Here is a 27,119-nt window from a genome sequence, read left to right as displayed (position 1 = left end):
AGAAAAACTCAAGAAGTATTCCAAGAAATTTAGGACAATACTAAACCTCCATAAATATCTTATTCATTTAATCTCTGTCTCCCTTTTCCCTCTCTGTCTCACTGTTTCTGTGCTTTTGTCTTTCTGTTCTCTGTCTCTGTCATTTGTCTCTGCTCTGTATGTCTGTCTGTCTTTCTGTATGTCTTTCTGTCTCTCTCTCTCTTCTCTCACATAATAGCTAGTAAGCATTCGATTATGTCATATATTTTGCTTCTTGGATACAATGTTTACAACTTCTAGGTCAATGTCACGAACTCTGTTATAAGAATACTTTTGCAAATATCGTTGTTGAATAAACTTAGTTAGCATTCATAAATTATCTTTACTTGATATTACATTGATTACGAAGCACAAATTATTCCCAACTTTGGATTGTCCACGTAAGATATAAGTCTGTAGAAACGTTGTTTTGCAAGGTGTAATACTGTAAATGAGGTTATAAAAGTTATACAACAAAATTATTTAAAGTATGAAATATAAAATGAATTCCGTAATTTGCATAACTTATTACCCTTGAGAAATATGACGGTATCCGTTTTTGAATAAAAGTTTTATCTTTAGGGCTAGTGAAAAACTCAAAAAGTACTCTAAGAAATTTAGGAGAATACTAAATGTAGCGCGCAAACAAATTCTTAGGACTCAAAATTATTTGTCTGCAACTACTATGCAATAGTCGTCTACAACTGATATTCCGTAATGCGTTCCCTCTTAAATAAGACGAAGCAAATATCCGATCTAAGTTTCACGTGTTTATTCGAATATAGGCATGTCTTCCAGACTGAGAACAACAAATTCTCTGAGTAGAATGTTGTACTACAAACGTTGAGAACGTTTGGGAACGTTTGGGAACGATTAACTGAAAACAAATCAAAACAAAAGGATACAGGAAGTGAGAACTAAGCTACGTTCACACTATGACACAGGAAGTAAATACTTTCTTTGACCAGGAAGTAAATACACTCTATGACACAGGAAATTAGAAACAGGAAGTAACTAACAGGAAGTAATACTCCCTCTAAGATGACTCAGGGGTCAAAGGTCATAATAGGTGGGGTGGTCACGTGACCCACCTCAGTAAACGCCCTCTAACGGTGACTGAACGTTTACTTTCGTTGACAAGATCTCATTTGCATAAAAGCAACCCTGACTTAATGAACAATTAGCTGCTTTGAAACAATCACTAACTCAAAGTTGCATAAGAATACAATCACTAAAACTACTTTAACTAAAAGGTCTCAAAGTTGTACTATAAACGTAATCAGAGTCGTTGAATGTGTCCATTATAGCATTCATTGTTCGCATACTTCAATAAGGTCCTTGGCCTTTTGTTAGGCACACGTGCTCTTAGAGTCTCACAATGGAATAAGGCTATTCAATGTTCCTTCAAGAATGTCTGCTTTAAAGTCACAAAAGAAACAACTGAATTGCTTACCGATTTTGTGTAGGGTTGTATAAGACTATCGCATCAACAGGTTCAAAGCTGTTTCATCAAAATGGTCTTTACAAGCAATCTTGGCGAGAACTATAGCCGGTCACTTTCAGAGACATGTCCACTCTCTGAAGGTCTAACTTAAAGTGTCTAAAAGCACGCTTGGAATGGCTGCATGTGCGCAGTGCGTAATACAAAAGATAAACATTTAAAGACGGAAGTTGATGGTGACTCATGACTTTGAATTTGAACTATGGCCAAATAAGGGGATGTTGATTTTGACCGTAACATTCCGGTCCCTAATTGTGTAGATGTGACTCGGAACAATTATAAATCCAATATTCTCAAACTGGTCAAAATTCAATCTAACTAAACAAACATGAATAATATACTGTTCATATATCACTAATAAAAAGATTAAAGCTCTTAGCTGTTCTTGTGTCCTTCAGACGAATCTTCGATGGCGTCGGCCTCCAGGAGCACACACAACTTATCCACTGGACGTCGTAGAGTAGTCGTTCTGGTCTTGACTTCTGCAAACCTGACGAGTCCCTTCTTGTCTTTCATCACTTCGGTGATTCTGCCCATGGACCAGGAGTTCCTCGGCGCTGTGTTGTCGACGATCAACACCACGTCTCCAACGTTGAGGTTTCTTCTGATCTCGAGCCACTTCTGTCTCTCTTGTAGCAACGGAGATATTCTTTCATCCATCTCTTCCAGAATATATCTGCCAGGTACTGCACTTGTCTCCATCGACGGCGTACGTAGTTGTCATTCTTCTGAAACAAGCCGGGTGGCAGGGCCTGTTTTGGTTTCAGCATCAACAGGTGGTTGGGTGTTAATGCCTCTAGATCGTTCGAGATCTTCTGACAGCCTGGTGATCGGTCGGCTGTTAATTATGGCTTCCACTTCGCAGAACAGCGTTCGGAGTGCTTCATCTGACATGCGAAGTGGTTGTTCTTTGAGCAAGGAAAAGATGATTTTCCTTATGGTTCTGATGTGACGCTCCCATACTCCTCCAAAGTGGGAACCTGCTGGGGGGTTGAATTCCCATTTGATGTCTTGTTGGTGGAGCATCTCAGCTATCTTCTCTTGGTTCCATCTCCTGATACTCTCCTTCAGCTCTTTGTCGGCTGCGACAAAGTTAGTCCGTTGTCTGATCTGATGGACCTCTAACTTGTCCTCTTCGTGCTATAAATCTTCTGATGGCGTTGATGCACGAATCTGTATCTAATGAGCAGGCTACTTCTAAGTGTACCGCACGAGTCGCCATACATGTGAAGATCGCTCCATACCTCTTCTCAGTGACACGGCCACGTTTGACCTCCAGTGTCCGAAGTAATCTACACCTGTGCGAGTGAATGGTGGCTCTTCGGGGGTGATGCGTCCTTAGGTAGGTCTGACATCTTCTGCTCACAAACTTTCGCTCTATATTTTCTACAGATGACACATTTGGTTACGAGGTTGCGGAGTGCTGTAGGCGCCCGTAGAATCCAATATTTCTCTCTTAGCTTCGCCAGCATCGAGTTCCTTCCAAGATGTCCGACTTCTTTGTGGGTTTCTTGGAGTATGATTGTTGACACTGGTGAGTCTTTAGGCAGCACTATCGGGTGCTTGCTGTCTGGTGACACTGAGGCACGTTCCAGGCGTCCGCCAACTCGTATTATTCCTTTATCCAAAATTGGGTCCAGCTTATATAATGGGCTGTATCTCCTGACTTGCTTCTTTCGTTGTAGGAGTGCCATTTCATCTGGAAAATGCTTTCGCTGCACATACTTCATGATTGCATCTTCTGCCCTTTGCAGATTCTCTAGTGAAACAGGTGGGATCGTTGTTTCACAACTCTTCTGGCTAGTATCTGCGTTGGTGTCTTCATCGCCTTCCTTTCTTTTGCGGCATTTATCTTGAAAGTTTTTCTTCGCCAACAGGAACCATCCGACTATTTTCTTTAGTTTCATCATGCTGGAGTAGCGTAGTATGATCTTCTCTACCCCAAACTCTTGCTCTACTAGTACGGTGCTGTACACCGATGCTTCCCGCTTGACTTCCGGGTCTTTATTACATAGCGCTCTGGAGATGTCCTGTTGTGTAGGCCATTCACTTTCTCGTTTCCACAGGAAATCTGGTCCTCGCAGCCATCTTTTGTTTTGCAGGAACTTGTCTACCGTTAGTCCCCTAGATGCGTCGTCTGCTGGGTTGGATTTTGTGTCGACGTACTTCCACTGTTTACTATCCGAACCTTCACGTATAATGTTGATCCGGTTGGCTACGAAGGTGTGGAATCGGGATGTTTCATTGGCGCAGTACTTAATCACTGATGTGCTGTCTGTCCAGAAGTATACCTTGTCGTTCTTAATGTCGAGTTCTTCCTCCAACATTGTGTTCATTCTCACAGCAACTGTAGCTGCTGTCAGTTCAGTGGTGCAACCCTTGCTTTTCCCATAAGGAAGGCGTAGTGAATTCTTCCGTCTTCATTTATGAGTCTAATATACGATGCGACACCGTATCCATATTCACTGGCATCAGAAAAGTGATGTATTTCACGTACCTTGACTTCGCCAAAGTCTGCTGGTTTGTAGCACCTCTGAGTTGATACGTTTTCTAGTTTTGGAAGATCTGATAGCCATCTTAGCCATTTCTTCCGATCGTCTTCTTTGATCTTTGCATCCCAGCCAATACCTCTACGACACAAGTCTTGAAGTAGTATTCTTGCAGGTAGGATGAACGGAGCTGCGAGTCCAATGGGATCGTATACTGAGCTGATAATTGATAGTATGCCTCTTCTCGTTGGAGGCCGGCTTTCAATGTTGATCTGGAATCCTATGGTGTCTGACTCGACCGACCATGAAGTACCTAGGGCACGCTCTACTGGTAGGCAGTCGTATTCCAGCTTCAGGTCTTTGATTTCCTTAGCTCTTTCTTCTTTTGGTATAGTCTCCAATACTTCGCGGCTGTTGCTCACCCACTTTGTTAGACGGAAACCGCCCTTCTTGCAAGCTGCAGTCAGATCTTGCGTCAACTCGATTGCCTTCTTCGCATTTTCTACCGACTTGAGGCAATCATCTACGTAGAAGTCTCTCTTTATTGTTTTGACAACTTCCTTGTTGAATAGGTGGCTGTTGTCGTCGGCCATCTTGTGTAGTGCTGTGTTCGCGCAGCTCGGGGATGATACTGCACCGAACAGGTGAACCATCATTTTATAGACTCTTGGAGGGCTTTCTATGTTTCCATCTGGCCACCAATAGAAGCGTAGACAGTCACTGTCCTCTTCTCTAACCTTTACCTGGTGGAACATAGCCTCTATGTCTGCCATTAAAGCGATTGGTTCCTGTCGAAATCGTAATAACACTCCTAGTAGATTATTCGTCAGATCCGGCCCTTGTAGTAATAGGTTGTTCAACGACACACCTTGGAACTTTGCTGAACAGTCAAAGACAACGCGGATCTTCTCTGGTTTCTTCGGATGATATACTCCATGGTGGGGTATATACCATACCTTTCCGTCGTCTCGATCTAACTCGTCGTTAGGGACTTGTATTGCGTATCCCTTCTCAATTATGTCTGCCATGAACTTCTGGTAGTCGGCATGGAACTTTGGGTTGTTTCTCAACTTTCTTTCAAGGCCTTTAAAACGTTGTAAGGCATAGTGCTGATTGTCCGGTAGTCGAACTCTTTCATTTTTGAATGGAAGTCCCATTTTGTAGTGTTCGTCTACTAGCTCAATGGTTTCGTTTACTTTCTGCATGAACTTCTTGTCTTCTTGGGAGTGTTCCCTTTTGTCATCTATCATGCGCTCAGGAAAATCAAGGTCAATGGAATGTCGCACTAACCTGTCTAGTTTATCCAATTCTTCCATATCCTCTACGGCCACAACTTCTGTTCTGTAGCTGGGAGGATGTTGCCCTTGTTCGTTCAATCTGACTACGTGCCAGGGGATCCATCCTACGCGTGTTCTGCATGCGTGAGGGGTTGAGTCCGGACCACGTATTGTTTCCAGAGGGGTAAATACTGCTGTTTCTCCGGTACCTATCATCAGTCCTATTTCGGCATCTATTCTTGGAAGCCTTATATTCTTCAAATGCGGCCATCTCATGAGATCCTCTTGACGGGGAATGTAGTCTTCAGAGACGCCTATCTCTGGTTTAGTGTATACTGTTTTCAGCTCTACCTGTGGCTCTGAACAGTCTAGGTTGTAAACTTCTATGCCAGTGACTTTGTCGCAGGTGTGGCTGCCTAAGCCGTTCACTGTATTTACCGTCAGCTTTGTCTTTCTGCCTGTGGCTCCAAGTTTTCTCTGTAACGCTTCTGTGCAGAATGATATGACACTACCTGTGTCCAGAAAGGCATAAGTCTGTACCATTCTATTTGAGCCTTTCAACTTCACCTTGACAGGGATAATAGTCAGCAGGACCTTGCAGTTATCATCATCACCACCGGTGTCATCGTCTTGACCACCGGTCCCCATAAAGGACTGTACTTGGTCCACCTCTGCCGTGGTGCAGTGTACTGCGACACTCTCCGTCTGTACTGGTCTCTTTGAATCCTCATCTTTATCAGTTGTCGGTCGACGATCCTGATGTAGTACTGTTGGGTGTTTTCCTTGGCATTTGGAGCATTTAGCTTTCTGCTTGCATTGCCTACTCCGGTGACCAGGTTTCAGACAGCCAAAACATACACCTTGGTTTCTCAGAAAGTTAACAGTATCTTCTTGACTGGCTGCAATCAATTGTTCGCAACTGTCGAAAGAATGATTGTTATCTTGGCAGTGCAGGCATGGTTTCTGTTGAGCCTTGTTTGGTTTGGAGGTTGAAGTGTTGCTCTTCTTGCTCCCTTGGTTCGTCTTCTTGTCTGCGCTTGTAACGCTAGTGGCGAAAGATTGTTCCACTTTGTCTGTACCTCTCTTCTTTTTCACTGGATTGTCGAGACTAGCCATTGCTTGTCTACTGTAGTCCGGGCATGACAGTCTGCTCTGCTTCGGACTTCACCAGATCGACGAGGTCTTCAAATCTTACTCTTTTCTTGGCTTTGCGTATCTTCGCTGTGCGTTTACTCCAAGAATCTTGAATAAAGTAAGGAAGCTTCTTGACGATCCGTTTCATATTTTCTGAATGTTCTAGTATTTCTAGGCCATCAACGCATCGGGTTGCTGTCTTACATCGATTCAAGAAGATGGCGAACTTGTCTAACGAGGCAACGTTGTCTGGCTTGATTGGAGGCCAGTCCAAAACCTTCCTCAGGTAGGCGTTGGCTATCTTGTGTGGATCACCATAACGCTCTTCCAGCTCCTCCATGGCACCTTGATATGCTTCACTTGCGTCTATACCTGCATACCCTTGAACTATTTCATGGCTGTGCCTTCCGTGAACTGTCTCAGCAGAGTGAGTTTATCTTTATCATCTTCGGCAGTCGGTACTAGTTTGGTCTCAAACTCATCTATGAATGATCTGTACTCCATGATGTTACCGTCAAACTTCTTTATCACTGTGGACATTTTCTTTATTGCTCTGATCATGGCCCACTGTGCAGAGTCACGTGTCGTCTTACTCATGTTACTGCCACTGCTTCTGATGGAATTCTGGAAGCTGCTACACTGACTTCTTCTTCTAAATCATCCGCCTCACTGTCATTCTCCCTTTCTATTGTAGGAGTTTCCTTCTTATACACTCGTACTGGTGTTGTGGTCTTTCGTGGTTTTGTTCTGGACACAATGGATTCGTCCTCCAGTGGTTCAGTCTTAATATTGATGGCGATATCGTCCTCGAATTCGTCACCAAAAAACTTATTCAGAGATCTAGCTCTAGCATCGGCTACGCAATCTTCGTGTCAAGTTCATGTTGCTCCTCCTTGAGTGAAGCTCATGTCTTGCCATGGCCCGCTCCATTTCTTGCCTCTCCCGGTGTTCTTGGAGTTGAAGCTTATACTTAGCACGCTCAATCTCTTGCTTCTTCTTGAGCTTGGCTGACCTTGCCAACAGTTCAGCCTTTTCCCTTTCATCTGCTAGTTTGGTGGCTGAGAGTGCACTGTGGCTTGTATGATTGCTGACCCCACTCTGGCTGCCAACTACAGACGGCTTCGGTGTGCCGACTTGAGAGACACTATCTTCTGGTCCTACATCTTCTTGTGGATGAATTGGTGTGGGGTTCACAATTGGTGTTGGGTTCGCTTCCTGTTTGCTCACCCATGCAGTGGTGTCTTTAAAGAAGGTCCCAAAAACGTCTTCGACATCGGCCAGCCAACGAAGGCGTTCGTCTGGCACCTGATCCTTTGGGAGTAAACTTTCGTATTCATAGCCCGCATCTGCAAAGCCTTGATGCAGCTCCTTCCACACTTCAAACTTCAGTTTGATTGTGAATAGGTCTACCTTATCAGCGATGAGCTCCCGTATCTTCGTGGACCTTTGGGTTAGTGAACCCGCTCTTTTCTCTAAGAAGCTAGCTTTAGTAGCTAACTCATATTTAAGTCCTTTTTCGGACAGTGTTCTGTCTCGGCCGCTACGCCTGGGTTCTTGCAATTCCTTTTCCGGTGACGAAGTTCTTGATTTCTTTTCTTCGTCTTCCATGGTTTGACTTAGGTGAATATCACAAGTCCGATGCAAAATCGTTAATGAGAAATGTAGCGCGCAAACAAATTCCTTAGACTCAAAATTATTTGTCTGCAACTACTATGCAATAGTCGTCTACAACTGATATTCCGTAATGCGTTCCTCTTAAATAAGACGAAGCAAATATCCGATCTAAGTTTCACGTGGTTTATTCGAATATAGGCATGTCTTCCAGACTGAGAACAACAAATTCTCTGAGTAGAATGTTGTACTACAAACGTTGAGAACGTTTGGCGTTGAACGATTAACTGAAAACAAATCAAAACAAAAGGATACAGGAAGTGAGAACTAAGCTACGTTCACACTATGACACAGGAAGTAAATACTTTCTTTGACCAGGAAGTAAATACACTCTATGACACAGGAAATTAGAAACAGGAAGTAACTAACAGGAAGTAATACTCCCTCTAAGATGACTCAGGGGTCAAAGGTCATAATAGGTGGGGTGGTCACGTGACCCACCTCAGTAAACGCCCTCTAACGGTGACTGAACGTTTACTTTCGTTGACAAGATCTCATTTGCATAAAAGCAACCTTGACTTAATGAACAATTAGCTGCTTTGAAACAATCACTAACTCAAAGTTGCATAAGAATACAATCACTAAAATCTACTTTAACTAAAAGGTCTCAAAAGTTGTACTATAAACGTAATCAGAGTCGTTGAATGTGTCCATTATAGCATTCATTGTTCGCATACTTCAATAAGGTCCTTCGGCCTTTTGTTAGGCACCGTGCTCTTAGAGTCTCACAATGGAATAAGGCTATTCAATGTTCCTTCAAGAATGTCTGCTTTAAGTCACAAAAGAATCAACTGAATTGCTTACCGATTTTGTGTAGGGTTGTATAAGACTATCGCATCAACAGGTTCAAAGCTGTTTCATCAAAATGGTCTTTACAAGCAATCTTGGCGAGAACTATAGCCGGTCACTTTCAGAGACATGTCCACTCTCTGAAGGTCTAACTTAAAGTGTCTAAAAGCACGCTTGGAATGGCTGCATGTGCGCAGTGCGTAATACAAAAGTAAACATTTAAAGACGGAAGTTGATGGTGACTCATGACTTTGAATTTGAACTATGGCCAAATAAGGGAATGTTGATTTTGACCGTACACTAAACCTCCATTTACCTCAAAATGTCTTTGTCATTTTATCTCTGTCTCCCTGTCTTTGTCTGTCTCACTGTTTCTCTGTGTATTTCTCTCTGTTCTCTGTCTTTGTCATTTGTCTGTCTCTTTCTCTGTCTCTGTCTGTCTGTCTGTCTGTCTGTCTGTCTGTCTGTCTCTCCCCTTTTCTCTCTCTCTCTCTCTCTCTCTCGCTCTATCTCTCTCTGTCTCTCTCTCTGTCTCTCTCTCACACACATAATAGCAAGTAAGCATTGGATTATGTCATATATTTTGCTTCTTGGATACAATGTTTACAACTTCTAGGTCAATGTCACGAACTCTGTTATAAGAATACTTTTGCAAATATCGTTGTTGATCTTTTACTTCATAATTAGATATGATTGAGAAGCACAAATTATTCCCAACTTTGGATTGTCATGTAAGATATAAGTCTGTAGAAACGTTGTTTTGCAAGGTGTAATTATACTGTAAGGGAGGTTATAAAAGTAATATGGCAATATGAAACATAGCATGAGTTCCGTAATATGCATAACTTATTAGCCTTTAGAAATATGATGGTATCGTCTTTGAATAGAAGTTTTATATTTAGAGCTAGTGAAAAACTCAGAAAGTATTCTAAGAAATTAGGAAAATACTAAAGCTCCATTTACCTCAAATATTTTATTCATTTTATCTCTGTCTCATTGTCTCTTTTTCTCATTGTTTCTCTGTCTATGTCTCTCTGTTCTCTGTCTCTGTCATTTGTCTCTGTCTCTGTCTCTCTCCTCCTCTCTCTGTCTCTGTCTCCGTCTCTGTCTCTGTCTCTCTCTCTCTCTCTCACACATAATAGCAAGTAAGCATTCGATTATATCATATATTGTGTTTCTTGGATACAATGTTTACAACTATTAGGTCAATGTCACAAACTCTGTAATTGGAACACATTTGCATATATCGTTGTTGAATAACCTTAATTAACGTTAATAAATTATCTTTACTTGGTATTAGATTGTTTGAGAAGAACAAATTATTCCCAACTTTGGATTGTTCACATAAAATATAAGTCTGAAGAAACGTTGTTTTACAAGTTTTTTCATACAGAGCGTTTAATTATATTACGTATCATACTTAAGCTGTAAGGGTGAATAAAAACATGTACTGAAATAACAATTTCGAGATAAATCTCTTTGCTTCTCTTTCCCCTATCTTTTTCTCCATCTGTCTATCTGTCTGTCTGTGTCTCTATCTCGTTGTCTGTCTGTCTTTCTGTTTGTCTGTCTCTTTTGTCTCTCTTTCTGTCCCTCTCCGTTCTATTATCTCTTTTTATCACTTTCTGTCTCTTTTCTGTTTGTCTGTCTCTCTTTCTCTCTCCCTCTGTTTTTCCCTGTCTCTGAATCTGTCTGATTGTCGCTTTTTGTCTTTCTTTTGTCTTTGTCACTTTGTGTTTGTCTGTCTGTCTGTCTGTCTGTCTGTTTTTCTTCTCGTTGTCTCTCTCTATCTTTTTGTCTTTATGTATTTGTCTGTCTGTTTGTTTCTCTCTCTGTCTATGTCTACCTGTCTCTGCCCCTGTCTCTGCTTCTGTCTGCCTGTCTGTCTGTCTGTCTGTCTTTGTGTCTCTCTTTCTGTCTGCCTGTCTGTCTGTCTGTCTGTCTTTGTGTCTCTGTCTATTTTTGTCCCTGTCTGTGTCTCTCTGACTCAATGTCGTATTCTTTATCTCTCTCTTTATCTCTCTCTGTCTGTTTTGTGTCTCTGTCTCTACTCTGTCTATCTGTCTTTCTGTCCGTCTGTCTCTGTCTGTCTCTCTGTCTTTCTCTCTGTCTCTCTGTTGTTGTCTCTGTCTCTCTCTGTTTTTCTGTCTGTATCTATCTCTCTGTATCCTTCTCCTTCCCTTCATCTCTCTCTCCCTCTCTCTCTGACTGGCTGTTTGTCTGTTTGTCTGCCCCCCCTCTCTCTCTGTCTCTCTCTCTCTCTGTCTCTGTCTCCGTCTCTGTCTCTGTCTCTCTCTCTCTCTCTCTCTCTCTCTCTCTCTCTCTCTCTCTCTCTCTGTCTCTCTCTCTCTCTCTCACACATAATAGCAAGTAAGCATTCGATTATATCATATATTGTGTTTCTTGGATACAATGTTTAGAACTTCTAGGTCAATGTCACGAACTCTGTAATTAGAACACATTTGCATATATCGTTGTTGAATAACCTTAATTAACGTTAATAAATTATCTTTACTTGGTATTAGATTGATTGAGAAGCACAAATTATTCCCAACTTTGGATTGTTCACATAAAATATAAGTCTGAAGAAACGTTGTTTTACAAGTTTTTTCATACAGAGCATTTAGGCATTATTGAAATTACGTATCATAATTAAGCTGTAAGGGTGAATAAAAACATGTACCGTAATAACAATTTCGAGCTAAATCTCTCTGCTTCTCTTTCCCTTATCTTTTTCTCCATCTGTTTATCTGTCTGTCTGTGTCTCTATCTCTCTGTCTGTCCGTCTTTCTGTTTGTCTCTCTTTTGTCTCTCTTTCTGTCCCTCTCTGTTCTATTTCTCTCTTTTTTATCTTTTTCTTTTCTGTTGTCTGTCTCTCTTCTCTCTCCCTTGTCTTTCTTTTGTCTTGTTACTTTGTATTTGTCTCCTGTCTGTCTGTCTGCCTGTCTGTCTGTCTGTCTGTCTTTGTATGTGTCTCTTTCTCTCCGTCTCTGTCGCTCTCTGTCTCCATGTCTCTCTCTTTATCATTGTCTTTCTCTTTCTGTCTGTTTTGTGTGTCTGTCTCTCACTCTGTCTCTCTGTTTGTCTCTTTCTGTCTCTCTCTCTGAAAGTATGTAGTTTAAACTATGTCTTTTTTTCTTTTCTTTCTTTCTCTCACTTTCTGTCTCTTTTCTGTTTGTCTGTCTCTCTTTCTCTCCCTCGTTTTTCCTGTCTCTTATCTGTCTATTGTCGCTTTTCTGTCTTCTTTGTCTTTGTCACTTTGTGTCTGCTGTCCTGTCTGTCTGTTCTGTTCTGTCTCTGTCTCTCTCTGCTCTCTCTCTGTCCTTCTGTCTCTGTCTCTGTCTGTCTCTGTCTCTCTGCCTCTCTGTCTCTCTCTCTGTCTCTCTGTCTCTCTCTCTCTGTCTGTTTTGTGTCTCTGTCTCTCACTCTGTCTCTCTGTTTGTCTCTTTCTGTCTCTCTCTCTGAAAGTATGTAAGTTTAAACTATGTCTCTCTTTTTTATCTTTTTCTTTCTTTCTCTCACTTTCTGTCTCTTTTCTGTTTGTCTGTCTCTCTTTCTCTCTCCCTCTGTTTTTCCCTGTCTCTTAATCTGTCTGATTGTCGCTTTTTGTCTTTCTTTTGTCTTTGTCACTTTGTTTCTGCCTGTCCGTCTGTCTGTCTATCTGTCTTTGTGTGTGTGTCTCTCTCTCCGTCACTGTCTCTGTCTCTCTCTGTCTCCATGTCTCTCTCTTTATCATTGTCTTTCTCTTTCTGTCTGTTTTGTGTGTCTGTCTCTCACTCTGTCTCTCTGTTTGTCTCTTTCTGTCTCTTTCTGAAAAGTATGTAAGTTTAAACTATTTTGGGTAATCCTCATCTATACCACTGGGTACAATGTTCAACACTGCTTGGAGGGCTTTGCAAAACAAATATTGCAAATATTGCTTAGGAAGTATGACTCATTAATAATATTTCGTAATTAACATGAAGTGTCAGCCTTACTACATATCATAAGTATGAATATGAGGTTTATCCCTGAAGATAATACCATATCTTCTTTTGTAAACTCTCTCTGTGTCTCTTACTGTCCCTGTCTCTCTGTATCTCTAAATCTCTCTAACTCTATCTGTCTGTCTCTCTGTCTGTCTCTGTCCTCTCTCTGCCCCTCTGTCTCTTTCTCTGTCTATCTCTGTGTCTGTGTCTCTCTGTCTCTCTCTGTCTCTGTCTCTAACTTTGTCTGTCTGTCTGTCCGTCTGTCTGTCTGTCTGTGTCCGCGTCTCTGTCTCTCTCTGTCTCTCTCTCTCCTCCTCTCTCTGTCTCTGTCTCCGTCTCTGTCTCTGTCTCTGTCTCTCTCATACATAATAGCAAGTAAGCATTCGACTATGTCATATATTTTGCTTCTTGGATACAATGTTTACAACTTCTAGGTCAATGTCACAAACTCTGTTATAAGAATACTTTTGCAAATATCGTTGTTGAATAAAGTTGGTTATAATTCATAAATTATCTTTACTTGATATTACATTGATTAAGAAGCACAAATTATTCCCAACTTTGGATTGTCCACGTAAAATATAAGTCTGTAGAAACGTTGTTTTGAAAGGTGTAATACTGTAAGGGAGGTTATAAAAGTATATGATAAATTTTTTTTTAAGTATGAAATATAGCACGAATTCCGTAATTTGCATAACTTATTAGCCTTTAGAAATATAACGGTATAAGTCTTTGAATAAAAGTTTTATCTTTAGACTAGTGAAAAACTCAAAAAGTACTCTAAGAAATTTAGGAGAATACTAAAACTCCATTTACCACAAACTATCTTTTTCATTTTATCTCTGTCTCCCTGTCTTTCTCTGTCTCACTGTTTCTCTGTCTATGTCTCTCTGTTCTCTGTCTCTCTCTCCTCCTCTCTCTCTGTCTCTGTCTCTGTCTCTCTCTCTCTCTCTCTCTATCTTAATAGCAAGTAAGCATTCGATAATGTCATATATTTTGCTTCTTGGATACAATGTTTACAACTAACACAATTGGAAACTATTTTGTGATTATACGATGAAAAGTAAAAGCACAGAATATGCTCTCTAAGAGAGGGTTTACTCAAAGCATTTAGTAATTATCAATTTTCTGGTGAAAATATCAAAACTGTAATTATCGAACTAAATGTTTAAAGTAGTATAGAAAAATAATAGCTATTTAAAGCCATCTGCTATTCCAAAATTGTAAATTTATCCTTTTTGACAATTTTTTAAGGATATTTCATCTCATTGACACACATTCTTGAAAATGTCAAGATTAAAGGTCAAAACTTAATAATTGCTGTATTGTTTAGAGGACCTTGATGCATTTGAAGGTTTCAGGATCATATTGATTAGTTCTCTACTATTTCAAACAATGTTTAGGGGTCATATCTAAGTGGTCCCTTAAGGATGATAAATACCAAATTGTTCATTTTTCTGTCAAATTTTCAAAATTCTCTGAGAATAAGCCTTGAAGTAAGACCAGAATTGAGATGTGTCGCCAGTTCAAGATAAGGAATGGTTTCCGTTGTAATTCACGATTTTTAAAAATCAAAACAAATGCACGTGGCTATCCCGGTTAAATCGGGGAGCTTTGTAAACATTGTGGACACATTTGCATTGCTATTTCCATAATCCATCTTGAGTGACACAACGTTGCGTTGCACTAGCTAATTTACATAATGACGTGCTGTGACTTCTCCAACACCAGGATTACTTCCGTCTGTAAACAATAAACCGTATTTAAATGTTTGTCGAAGCCTAGTCCAATAAACAAGTATTCGTACAGTTCCAGACATAGTCTACACCAGAGAGCAAGTCATTTTTCTTAGTGTGGTCAAGACATCGTGTCAACGACGATTTCTCAGCAGTGCGACGTTTTATCACTCTTTGCTTAGGGTTGGTCGGAGCCTGCACACGCCGCTTTACGGTGGTTGACGTCTTTTTCGCAATGTTAGATAAACAATTACAGTGTTCATTCTAGGATTTAAAAACAACGGGCCACTGTTGGCCCCAACTCCTGTCCCAAGGGGGCCATTTTAGAAAATCGGGGGCCATCATCATCACACATGTAAAAACCTTGAATTTTCTGCAGAAAATACAATAGTCTATCAAGTCAAGAAATGGAGAATACTGGAGATCGGGCCCCCGTAACCAACCAAGCCTACTGCAAAGGTGTACGTACGCAACAGGCCCAATAATGGCAACAGCAAACCGTTTGGTTTGATTCAATTGTTTACGTAACTTATGTGATGAATTATTGATATTTCGGACTTGAACAACTGTACAAATTGCTAAGGACTGTGATTTTGACTGTGGAAACGATCATGATCAAAGCTTAGCGCACCGGTAGGATTTCTCCGAGAGTGGCCCTCGATTTGCACGCATCGACAATTACTACTCATACACTGATATAGCACGAGACTGTAACCCGTACGACCTAAATAAAGTGATCGATACATCAACTTTAAACGTAACTCGTATGTATTAGCAAATTTACGATCATTGGTTCTGGCCAAAGGGTTTTTACACAGCGTTGTTGTTCTATGCAAAGACCTGGCTACTCTGGAAAACGAGATGTGTTCGACCTAAAATGTGTTGCTCTTCAAAACGATCATGGACGTTTTCCTTGCAGTGTTCAACGTTTCGTTTGTATGGACGGTAGACGTTGCAAACGCTTCAATTTAAGGGACTGCCCGATCATCCTGGGTTCATCAACTATACCGGCGTTAAAAATCCGAGTGTCGACTAGCTTTCCACCTTTACGCAGCGGCCAGTGCCGTTGTTTTATATTCATCGGCCATGCCACATGCGTACGCTCAAAACACCGTTGCCCCTACATCAGTCCTTTCTACCCAGCTTCCTATGTACCACCATATATGCTGTAGTGGGTATTTAATTGCAAAGGTTGATAGGTAACTGAATCGTTTTACATGTCACACTATGACTGAGGTAATGACCTTCGGGGAGCTACGCGAATGTATGAACTACGTGAACTCTGCGTGATCGACCCATTCATATAATGTTGCGCCCTTAGTGGCGCGTCAAACGTAGAAATGAGGGCCATTCGAGATTTTATTGCGCAATGGCGCGTCCTAGAATTAACTTTGCAATTAGTGCGATAGTACGCTATCAAGTCTACGGTTCTGCAATGTCTATATAGCGTGTGAGGGGAGTGTGATCTGGGGAACGCAAACAAGCTTATCTGCATATGAATTTAGGACACGCCCGCTATCAGTAATGACTGCTGACGTCATTGTTTTTCCCACTGAAGCCATTCGCTGTGGCGATGTGTCGACACGCAAGGCTCCAAAAATTGGTAGTTTTCCGCGATTTATTTTATTTTCCTGGGACTTTTTCTCTGAACAACTGTCATTCCCGGCCGACATCATCACTTGGTAACAAAGTATGTCCGTGTTGAGGCTCGTGCACGTCTAATTATCAAATGCCGTAGCGTAGAAGTATCAAAACATGTTTTTTGCGTTTTTCTCGAATTCATGTGTGAATGAAGTACCCTTCTTTGGCACCTCGTCAATTCGCGCTCACAAACACTAGCTGCTTGAAATTCACACCGTCCATTGGAAACATAATGAACTCAAATCCGTGTCTGGGATTTCCTTTATATGCCTTTGTTATTTTTTAATGCGCTCTTAAAGGTGTTGGACGAAGGTGCTTTTCAAGGAATTTTAATTATCACGCCATATAATTTGAATGGAGCCTCCGAGAAAAATCGCAGACACAGTTTTGAAGGATATTGTCAAGGCTTGTCAATGAAGAAATTCCAACCGGAAATCTTGCAGCGTGTTCGCATAAGGCCGGGAAAACCGGTTTTTGGAAGGTTCAGCAAATCGTTTGTCACGTGACTCTTATGCAAATAATGACCGTGCACTATGCTTGGTCGGATAGCTCTATATCAGGGCTTTCAGAAAATGTATACTTTATTGGGGTTTGGGACATGTTCAATTGAGAAAAAAATAAAAATCTGAAAGTGCCTAAAAGGTATTTATCATCCTTAAAAAGATAAGGACGCATCAGGGTGGTCCCCAAAAGTTTTCAAGGACTCAAGCGGGTGTCCCTCCAAGTTTTCAAGGTCACATAGGAAAGTCCTTGAAAGATTCAGGGACACCTCAGGTTGGTCCCTGAAAGTTTCAAGGACTCATCCGGGTGGTCCCTGATGTTTCAAGGACTCATCCGGGTGGTCCTTGAAAGTTTCAAGGTCACATCAGAGTGGTCTCTAAAAGATCCAGGGACATATCAGGGTGGTCCCTGAATGCTTCAAGGACTCGTCTCTGGCGTCTTTGAAAGTTTCATGGTCACATTAGGATAGTCCTCGAAAGATTCAGGGACACCTCAATTGGTCCCTGAAAGATTCAAGGACTCATAGACTTAGTCGTGTTCAGGCTACGATCACAGTTGCTGACATCATTGTCCAGATCGGGAACAGCACTGTCACTCCACAAAGGACCTTAATAACATACATCAAATTCATCGGCAGATATCCAGTATTCCGTTGCTTTCAATGTAGTCCTGTCATTAAATAATTGGGGTAATGGACGTCCTACATTCAGAATCGGTAACCTTTCCCGACGAAGGAATTAGTGCAGTGGACAAAATTCATTCGAACGTCGCGTCGTTTACACAATCGACCTGAAACAATGCAGAGACTCACAACAATGTGACCAGTGACCTATATTATGTTATTATGTTAATTAGCAAGGACCATATTATTTGGTGTACGATTCGGTGTCTTGCTTAATGAGAAAAGCATCATTGACTACATCTCCAAATTAATCATGAAGACTGTAACATACAACCACAGTATTTTAAACGGTGGGAAAACTTTACAGCATAAAAGAGCAACATGTACCTTACCCGGGACCTTACACAATCGCGCGATGCGCCCTAGGTGTCCCTGTAGATTAAAATGGAATATGCCATCATGCAAATTGTTTGTTGTTAAGACCAGCGTCGCGTCCGCTCGCGACAGCATACTTCAACAAGCGAGTACATTGCCATTAATCGTCAAGACGCTCGTTTAAATCGACTGAAGGTTCAGCCACTGCCTAGTTCATCACATTTATGCCAGGGAGAACATGCCTTGTAGATCTCGTCGCGTGATTAATACGCACGACGGCCGACCAGTCACACATCAGGAGCCATGATGACGCTGGGTTAAGCCACTTACATAATCTTAACTACGAGGTGCTGAATATTGACGCTATATGTGCTTGAAGTTGGACCAAATCTTTCCAGTGATTCCTCTGCCTGTCAGCTTTACCAAGTAATGCTTGTGAATGCACAAGCTGATGAGCGAAGGTCACATCAGGATAGTCCTTGAAAGATTCAAGGTCTCATCTTGGTGGTCCCTGAAGTTTCAAGGACACATTCCGGGTGGTCCTGAAAGTTTTAGGTCACACCAGGATAGTCCTTGAAAGATTCAGGGTCACATCTGGGTGGTCCCTGAAAGTTTCAAGGACTCATCTGGGTGGTCCCTGAAAGTTTCAAGGTCACACCAGGATAGTCCTTGAAAGATTTAGGGTCACATCTGGGTGGTCCCTGAAAGTTTCAAGGTCAAGTCAGTGTGGTCTCTAAAAGATTTAGGGTCTCCTCGGAGTGGTCCCTGAAAGCTGCAAAGACATCTCTGTACAGTCCCTAAAAATTCCAGACAAAAACTGTTGGTTCCTGCCGTTAATATTTTAAGGTTTCAACAGACAGATGATATTGATTACATTTCTAAGCATCTACCAAAAATAGTTCATTTTTAGTCCCCACGGACACCGTCCGGGGGGACTTATAGGTTTGGTCATGTCCGTGCGTGTGTGCGTGCGTCCGTGCGTGCGTCCGTGCGTGCGTCCGTCCGTCCGTTCACGCAGATATCTCAGAGATGCCTGGAGCGATTTCATTCAAACTTGGTACAAGGATTACTTCATATGTCATACAGATGCACGTCAATTTGTTTTGTGATACGATCCAATATGGCTGCCAGGCGGCCATTTTATTACGATTTTTTCATGTACAGAGCCATAACTCAGGCATGTCTCAACCGATTTTATTCAAAGTTGGTACAAGGACATTGACCAATGTCATAGATATGCACATCAATTTGTTTTGTGATACGATCCAATATGGCCGCCGTGCGGCCATTTTGTTACGATTTTTTCATGTACAGAGCCATAACTCAGGCATATCTCAACCGATTTTATTCAAAGTTGGTACAAGGACATTGACCTATGTCATAGATATGCACGTCAATTTGTTTTGTGATACGATCCAATATGGCTGCCGTGCGGCCATTTTATTACGATTTTTTCATGTACAGAGCCATAACTCAGGCATATCTCAACTGATTTTATTCAAAGTTGGTACAAGGACATTGACCTATGTCATACATATGCACGTCAATTTGTTTTGTGATACGATCCAATATGGCCGCCAGGCGGCCATTTTATTACGATTTTTTCATGTACAGAGCCATTACTCAGGCATGTTTCAACCGATTTTATTCAAAGTTGGTACAAGGACATTGACCAATATCATAGATATGCACGTCAATTTGTTTTGTGATACAATCCAATATAGCCGCCGTGCGGCCATTTTGTTTACGATTATTTTCATGTACAGAGCCATAACTCAGGCATATCTCAACCGATTTTATTCAAAGTTGGTACAAGGACATTGACCTATGTCATACATATGCACATCAATTTGTTTTGTGATATGATCCAATATGGCCGCCAGGCGGCCATTTCATTACGATTTTTTCATGTAACAGAGCCATTACTCAGGCATGTTTCAACCGATTTTATTCAAATTTGGTACAAGGACATTGACCAATGTCATAGATATGCACGTCAATTTGTTTTGTGATACAATCCAATATAGGCCGCCGCGGCCATTTTGTTACGATTATTTTCATGTACAGAGCCATAACTCAGGCATATCTCAACCGATTTTATTCAAAGTTGGTACAAGGACATTGACCTATGTCATACATATGCACATCAATTTGTTTTGTGATACGATCCAATATGGCCGCCAAGCGGCCATTTCATTACGATTTTTTCATGTACACAGAGCCATTACTCAGGCATGTTTCAACCGATTTTATTCAAATTTGGTACAAGGACATTGACCAGTATCATAGCTATGCACATCAATTTGTTTTATGATACGATCCAATATGGCCGCCGTGCGGCCATTTTGTCATGATTTTTCATGTACAGAGCCATAACTCTGGCATATCTCAACCGACTTTATTCAAAGTTGGTACAAGGACATTGACCTATGTCATACACATGCACATTGAATTTGTTTTGTGATACGATCCAATATGGCTGCGGTGTGGCCATTTTGTTACGTTTTTTTCATGTCTGGAACCATAACTCAGACATGTATCAAGCCAATTTATTAAAAGTTGGTACAAGCAGGAGATTGACTAATGTCATACATATGCACGTTAATTTGTTTTGTGATACGATCCAATATGGCGCCGTGTGGCCATTTTATTAACGATTTTTTCATGTCCTGAACTATAACTCAGACATGTATCAAGCGAATTTTTTCAAAAGTATTTTTATCACAGATTTAATGAAGAGGACTCTATCCTCTCTGAGGACCTGTAATCAAAGTACCCATTAACAAGTGGGGACTGTGTCATCAACGATGACTTGTTAATAGAAGGGCTGAAATAATTCAGTGATTTTGTAATATTTTCCAACATTAATTAGCATACTCACTAGAAAAGGGTAGTTTCATCAAATTTACCAAGTCTCATTTCCTTGTATATGAAATAAACATATGTACAAGACATTTTCTTAACATCTACCAAATCATTTGAAAGAGAGATCACCAAGAAAACATGCACTACAGCAGAACTAATTTTGGTAGAGGTAGAAGGCCATTTCCCATCGAAAATTTAAAATTTTATCATGCATAGTTTGGTGAGAACAGTAAATGCCTACAAATAAACCTTGGAAAGGGAATTGTATTTTGACTTAAACTAAACAAAATTGACGAATCAGTTACGTTTAATGGGTTCTCCTTTCCTGAGCGTGCGTAAAGCTAGACAAAAATGAATATTTGTTCGAGATGTATTTGATGATTGTGCGATTATCAATAATTTATGAAATTTGCCACCACCTTCACACAAAAACACTGTTAGATTGATGATTTTTAAATGTATTATAACAAAATGCTCAAGATCTTATAATCACAAAATAGTTCCAATTGTGTTAACTTTTAGGTCAATGTCACGAACTCTTTTATAAGAATACTTTTGCAAATATCGTTGTTGAATACACTTAGGTATAATTCATAAATTATCTTTACTTGATATTACATTGATTAAGAAGCACAAATTATTCCCAACTTTGGATTGTCCACGTAAAATATAAGTCTGTAGAAACGTTGTTTTGCAAGGTGGCAATACTGTAAGGAGGTTATAAAAGTAATATGGCAATATTTTTTTAGAGTATGAAATATAGCACAATTCCGTGATTTGCATAACTATTAGCCTTGAGAAATATAACGGTATCCGTTTTTTAATAAAAGTTTATCTTTAGGGCTAGTGAAATAAAAGGTATTTATCAAGTACAAATACTAAACCTCCATTTACCTCAAAATATCTTTTTCATTTTATCTCTGTCTCCCTGTCTCTCTCTGTCTCACTGTTTCTCTGTCTATGTCTCTCTGTTCTCTGTCTCTGTCATTTGTCTCTGCTCTGTCTGTCTCCCTGTCTCTCTGTCTCATCTGTTCTCTGTCTGTTCTCTGTCTCTGTGCTTTCTCTCTGTCTCTCTCTGTCTGTTTCTCTCTCCCTCTCTCTCTCTCTCTCTTCTCTCTCTCTCTCTCTCTCTCTCTCTTCTCTCTCTCTCTCTCTCTCTCTCTCTCTCTCTCTCTCTCTCTCTCTCATAATAGGAAGTAAGCATTCGATTATGTCATATATTTTGCTTCTTGGATACAATGTTTACAACTTCTAGGTCAATGTCACGAACTCTGTTATAAGAATACTTTTGCAAATATCGTTGTTGAATAAACTTAGTTAGCATTCATAAATTATCTTTACTTGATATTACATTGATTACGAAGCATAAATTATTCCCAACTTTGGATTGTCAACGTAAAATATAAGTCTGTAGAAACGTTGTTTTGCAAGGTGTAATAGTGTAAGGGAGGTTATAAAAGTAATATAACAAAATTTTTGTAAAGTATGAAATATAGCATGAATTCCGTAATTTGCATAACTTATTAGCCTTTCGAAATATAACGGTATAAGTCTTTCAATAAAAGTTTTATCTTTAGGGTAAGTGAAAAACTCAAAAAGTACTCTAAGACATACAGGAAAATACTAAACCTCCATTTACCTCAAAATATCTTATTCATTTTATCTCTGTCTCCCTGTCTTTCTCTGTCTCACTGTTTCTCTGTCTGTCTGTCTCTCTTCCTCTGTCTCTCTCTCTCTCTCTGTCTCATAATAGAAAGTAAGCATTCGATTATGTCATATATTTTGCTTCTTGGATACAATGTTTACAACTTCTAGGTCAATGTCACGAAATCTGTTATAAGAATACTTTTGCAAATATCGTTGTTGAATAAACTTAGTTAGCATTCATAAATTATCTTTACTTGATATTACATTGATTAGGAAGCACAAATTATTCCCAACTTTGGATTGTCGACGTAAGATATAAGTCTGTAGAAACGTTGTTTTGCAAGGTGTAATACTGTAAGGGAGGTTATAAAAGTAATATGGCAAATTTTTTTAAAGAATGAAATATAGCACGAATTCCGTAATTTGCAAAACTTATTAGCCTTGAGAAATATGACGGTATCTGTCTTTGAATAGAAGTTTTATCTTTAGGGCTAGTGAAAAACTCAGAAATTATTATAAGAAATTTAGGAGAATACTAAACCTCCATTTACCTCAAAATATCTTACTCATTTTATCACTCTCTCCTTGTCTCTGTCTGTCTCACTGTTTGTCTGTCTATGTCTCTCTTATCTCTGTCTCTGTCATTTGTCTCTGCTCTGTATGTCTCTCTGTCTTTCTGTATGTCTTTCTGTCTCTCTCTCTCTCACACATAATAGCTAGTAAGCATTCGATTATGTCTTATATTGTGCTTCTTGGATACAATGTTTACAACTTCTAGGTCAATGTCACAAACTCTGTTATAAGAATACTTTTGCAAATATCGTTGTTGAATAAACTTAGTTAGCATTCATAAATTATCTTTACTTGATATTACATTGATTATGAAGCACAAATTATTCCCAACTTTGGATTGTCCACGTAAGATATAAGTCTGTAGAAACGTTGTTTTGCAAGGTGTAATACTGTAAGGGAGGTTATAAAAGTATTATAACAAAATTTTTTTAAAAGTATGAAATATAGCACGAATTCCGTAATTTGCATAACTTATTAGCCTTGAGAAATATGACGGTATCCGTTTTTGAATAAAAGTTTTATCTTTAGGGCTAGTGAAAAACTCAGAAAGTATTCTAAGAAATTTAGGAGAATACTAAAACTCCACACACCTCAAAATATCTTTTTCATTTTATCTCTGTCTCCCTGTCTTTCTCTGTGTCACGGTTTCTCTGTCTATGTCTCTCTGTTCTCTGTCTCTGTCATTTGTCTCTGTCTCTGTGTGTCTGTTTCTCTCTCCCTCTCTCTGCCTCTCTGTCTCTCTTCCTCTCTCTCTCTCGCTCTCTCTCTCTGTCCCATAATAGAAAGTAAGCATTCGATTGTGTCATATATTTTGCTTCTTGGATACAATGTTTACAACTTCTAGGTCAATGTCACGAAATCTGTTATAAGAATACTTTTGCAAATATCGTTGTTGAATAAACTTAGTTAGCATTCATAAATTATCTTTACTTGATATTACATTGATTAGGAAGCACAAATTATTCCCAACTTTGGATTGTCCACGTAAAATATAAGTCTGTAGAAACGTTGTTTTGCAAGGTGTAATACTGTAAGGGAGGTTATAAAAGTAATATAACAAAATTTTTTTAAAGTATGAAATATAGCATGAATTCCGTAATTTGCATAACTTATTAGCCTTTCGAAATATAACGGTATAAGTCTTTAAATAAAAGTTTTATCTTTAGGGTAAGTGAAAAACTCAAAAAGTACTCTAAGACATACAGGAAAATACTAAACCTCCATTTACCTCTAAATATCTTTGTCATTTTATCTCTGTCTCCCTGTTTTTCTCTGTCTCACTGTTTCTCTGTCTGTCTGTCATTTGTCTCTGTCTCTGTCTGTCTGTTTCTCTCTCCGTCTCTCCGTCTCTCTCTCTTCCTCTCTCTCTCTCTCTCTCTCTCTCTCTCTCTGTCTCATAATAGAAAGTAAGCATTCGATTGTGTCATATATTTTGCTTCTTGGATACAATGTTTACAACTTCTAGGTCAATGTCACGAAATCTGTTATAAGAATACTTTTGCAAATATCGTTGTTGAATAAACTTAGTTAGCATTCATAAATTATCTTTACTTGATATTACATTGATTAGGAAGCACAAATTATTCCCAACTTTGGATTGTCGACGTAAGATATACGTCTGTAGAAACGTTGTTTTGCAAGGTGTAATACTGTAATGGAGGTTATGAAAGTAATATGGCAAAATTGTTTTTTAAAGTATGAAATATAGCACGAATTTCGTAATTTGCAAAACTTATTAGCCTTGAGAAATATGACGGTATCTGTCTTTGAATAGAAGTTTTATCTTTAGGGCTAGTGAAAAACTCAGAAATTATTATAAGAAATTTAGGAGAATACTAAACCTCCTTTAAGGTAGCTTTCCGCCTTTGTTTTGGTATTTTGAGATAAAAACACGATTTTTCTTTTATCCCTGAAAAGTATTCCTATAATATTGATCTTCCTTGTGTGTAGAATATCTTGGTCGTGAAGTTCCTGTTTTTGGGTGAAATTTTGGAATAAAAATGTACGAGAGGCACAGGTGTACATTTTGGCGTTTGAGACTACCGTTAAGTCTTGATTGACAAGGGATTACGCTAAGCAAGCAGCGTCACAGTATTCACATGCACTTAGACAACATCCGCTGTGAAAATCCCATTAACACCTACCGTTCACTGCGTGGGTCAAGACCATAGAGTGTACCTGGCGAAAGGTGGGTCTTACCGTTTTTCTCACAGGGTGGCCGCTCCCAAAAGATCACAATTTATCGACACAATCCGACAAGGTCAGACTTATGACATTGTTGACAGTACAATTTCAGATTACAAAAATGGCCCACACACTATAAATGTTTTATCTGGGACACTTTTTGTGCTTTTGTAAAAGCACCAGGAGTGGTGGATAAGTTTCGTAATGTTAAACATCTTTGAAGAGGCTCTCCCGTATACATAAATGGTACGTTCCACTGGCGGCCTTAGTGACAGCGGGAACACTTGAATACCGCAACAGACACCCTTCACATCTTCAACATTCAAGCAACATTCGGCCTCTTTCGGCCGAAGTTTCGGCTTCTTTTGGCCCCAAGACATTTCGACAACCCCGTTACGATTCATTTTTTTCCCTTCAAACTTATAAGTAACTGACAGACCAGTCATATTCATAAGCGTGACCTTTGCGTTCTGACCAGTATGACTTTTACAGTGCCGTTTAGGCGCCGCTTTTCAAACTTTGACAGTGTCGGCGGCTATTGCTATTGAAAATGATATGAAACTCTTTTCTCACGGTTTTTCACCATGTTCTCACAAACTTTAAAGCATGTGAATGCTGACACTATACTTCTCAGTGTTTTGATTTGTAACATTTGGCACGAGTTCCCCCAACCAGGTAGTGCCGAAACGTCCTTGGTCGCGTTGCCTAAACGTCTTGGCGTCGGAAATTGTGCGGCCGAAACGACTTTGCGCCAAAAGGTCTAGAAACCCGACATTGTCCGTTCGATGAGAATACTGAGTGAGTTGAACAATTTATGAATAAAAATGAAATATCAGAAACCGCGGCACTGGAACTACTTGGGATTAGAAAATACAAGGTGGAAATAAATTGCACGGGCTTCAAGACAGCGACAGGAAATTTTCCCAAGGCAAAATACGTAGCGATGCAGAAATCACACGCCACAAAACAATAGCTGCTTTGGTTTGCAGACGTTTTGGCACAATGGCAGTGAACTGATAATGTCGAAGTCGTTTCAATCCCGCGGTCCCGTTTTTCCTTGTCCCATTTCGTTACCGACCTTGACAAGGTAAATACATACGTCGACTAACAAATGTTCATCGTACACCGGACGAATGTGAATCAAATGATTTTATGGGAATGGACACGACAACATTGTTATCAGTTATCATGGCAGTAGCCGCTGAGGACCGAAGACAAATTTAAATATGAATTTGACCGTCACAACGTAATAACGTAATCGCCCTGAGTTTTCATCAACATGTCATCATTGGTCGGTAAACCATTGAATGAGACGCTTACGGGCTAACTACTTGAATACAGTGCAAAACACCATCCTAATCCTGAAATTTACATGTAATGAAGACGGGTCTGATATCATATTCGCCTGGAATCGATGGTACTCATGTTGGATACGAACGACAGCAGAGAGTTATCTATCTGTGACGTATGACGCTTGACGAGCGGTCTATCGCATGCAACTTGCGCTTGATGAAATGACGTACTTTTCTCTATGTTCATGTTTTCTCAACTTCTCTCCTTTGACTTTTATGCCGCCGACAGGCGATTGGCTCATTTTAGCATAAATGACTCCAGAAACGGTCTTCACCCACAGAAATGCTGTACAGAGTGAGGACGAACTATTGTCTCAGAAATGCTCGTAGTTTGATTAGTGTTAATCGGTTTTCAAGGCGCGTGAAGATCTAAAAAATGGCTGCTCACTAGAATCCTCGGTTACTCTAACCGTAATGAATCACAGCATGGAGCTGTTCTTTTTATCTCCATGATCACAGACACCACAAATGTACATCCACATACAAACGCAGATATTTTTGTTGTCAGCCAATATTGTTTTCCCTATATCACTCATCGGGCTCGCTTTCATTCCGCAGCCGTGAGTCGTTTCCGAGGTCGAATCGAATGCTGCCATAAACTTACACTGTAGTGTACGCTTGTCATGGAGGTAATTAGTCCAAGCGCTCGTGTAGACGGCATCGAGATGCCTTAGTATTTCCGACAGTTAGGTCGAACAGTTAATACTCTATTTAAAACTTACAACTAATCAGTCAACAGATTATGCATAATCCCTTCCCTGGCACTCCCCAAGTTT

General features: G+C 40.1%; 2 protein-coding genes across 2 annotated transcripts; both read right to left on the bottom strand.

The window, feature by feature from the left end:
* Positions 1–2,811: 2,811 nt before the first annotated feature.
* LOC139120676 (uncharacterized) lies at positions 2,812–3,846 on the bottom strand. The gene has a single exon (XM_070685203.1). The coding sequence runs from the start codon at positions 3,844–3,846 to the stop codon at positions 2,812–2,814; it is 1,035 nt and encodes a 344-aa protein (XP_070541304.1).
* Positions 3,847–3,878: 32 nt separating this feature from the next.
* Positions 3,879–6,401, bottom strand: LOC139120675 (uncharacterized). The gene has a single exon (XM_070685202.1). The coding sequence runs from the start codon at positions 6,399–6,401 to the stop codon at positions 3,879–3,881; it is 2,523 nt and encodes an 840-aa protein (XP_070541303.1).
* Between the last annotated feature and the right edge of the window lie 20,718 nt (positions 6,402–27,119).

Source organism: Ptychodera flava, chromosome 20, assembly GCF_041260155.1.
Source record: "Ptychodera flava strain L36383 chromosome 20, AS_Pfla_20210202, whole genome shotgun sequence".
Classification (NCBI taxonomy): Eukaryota; Metazoa; Hemichordata; class Enteropneusta; family Ptychoderidae; genus Ptychodera; species Ptychodera flava.
This window is presented reverse-complemented; position numbering and strand designations above follow the sequence as displayed.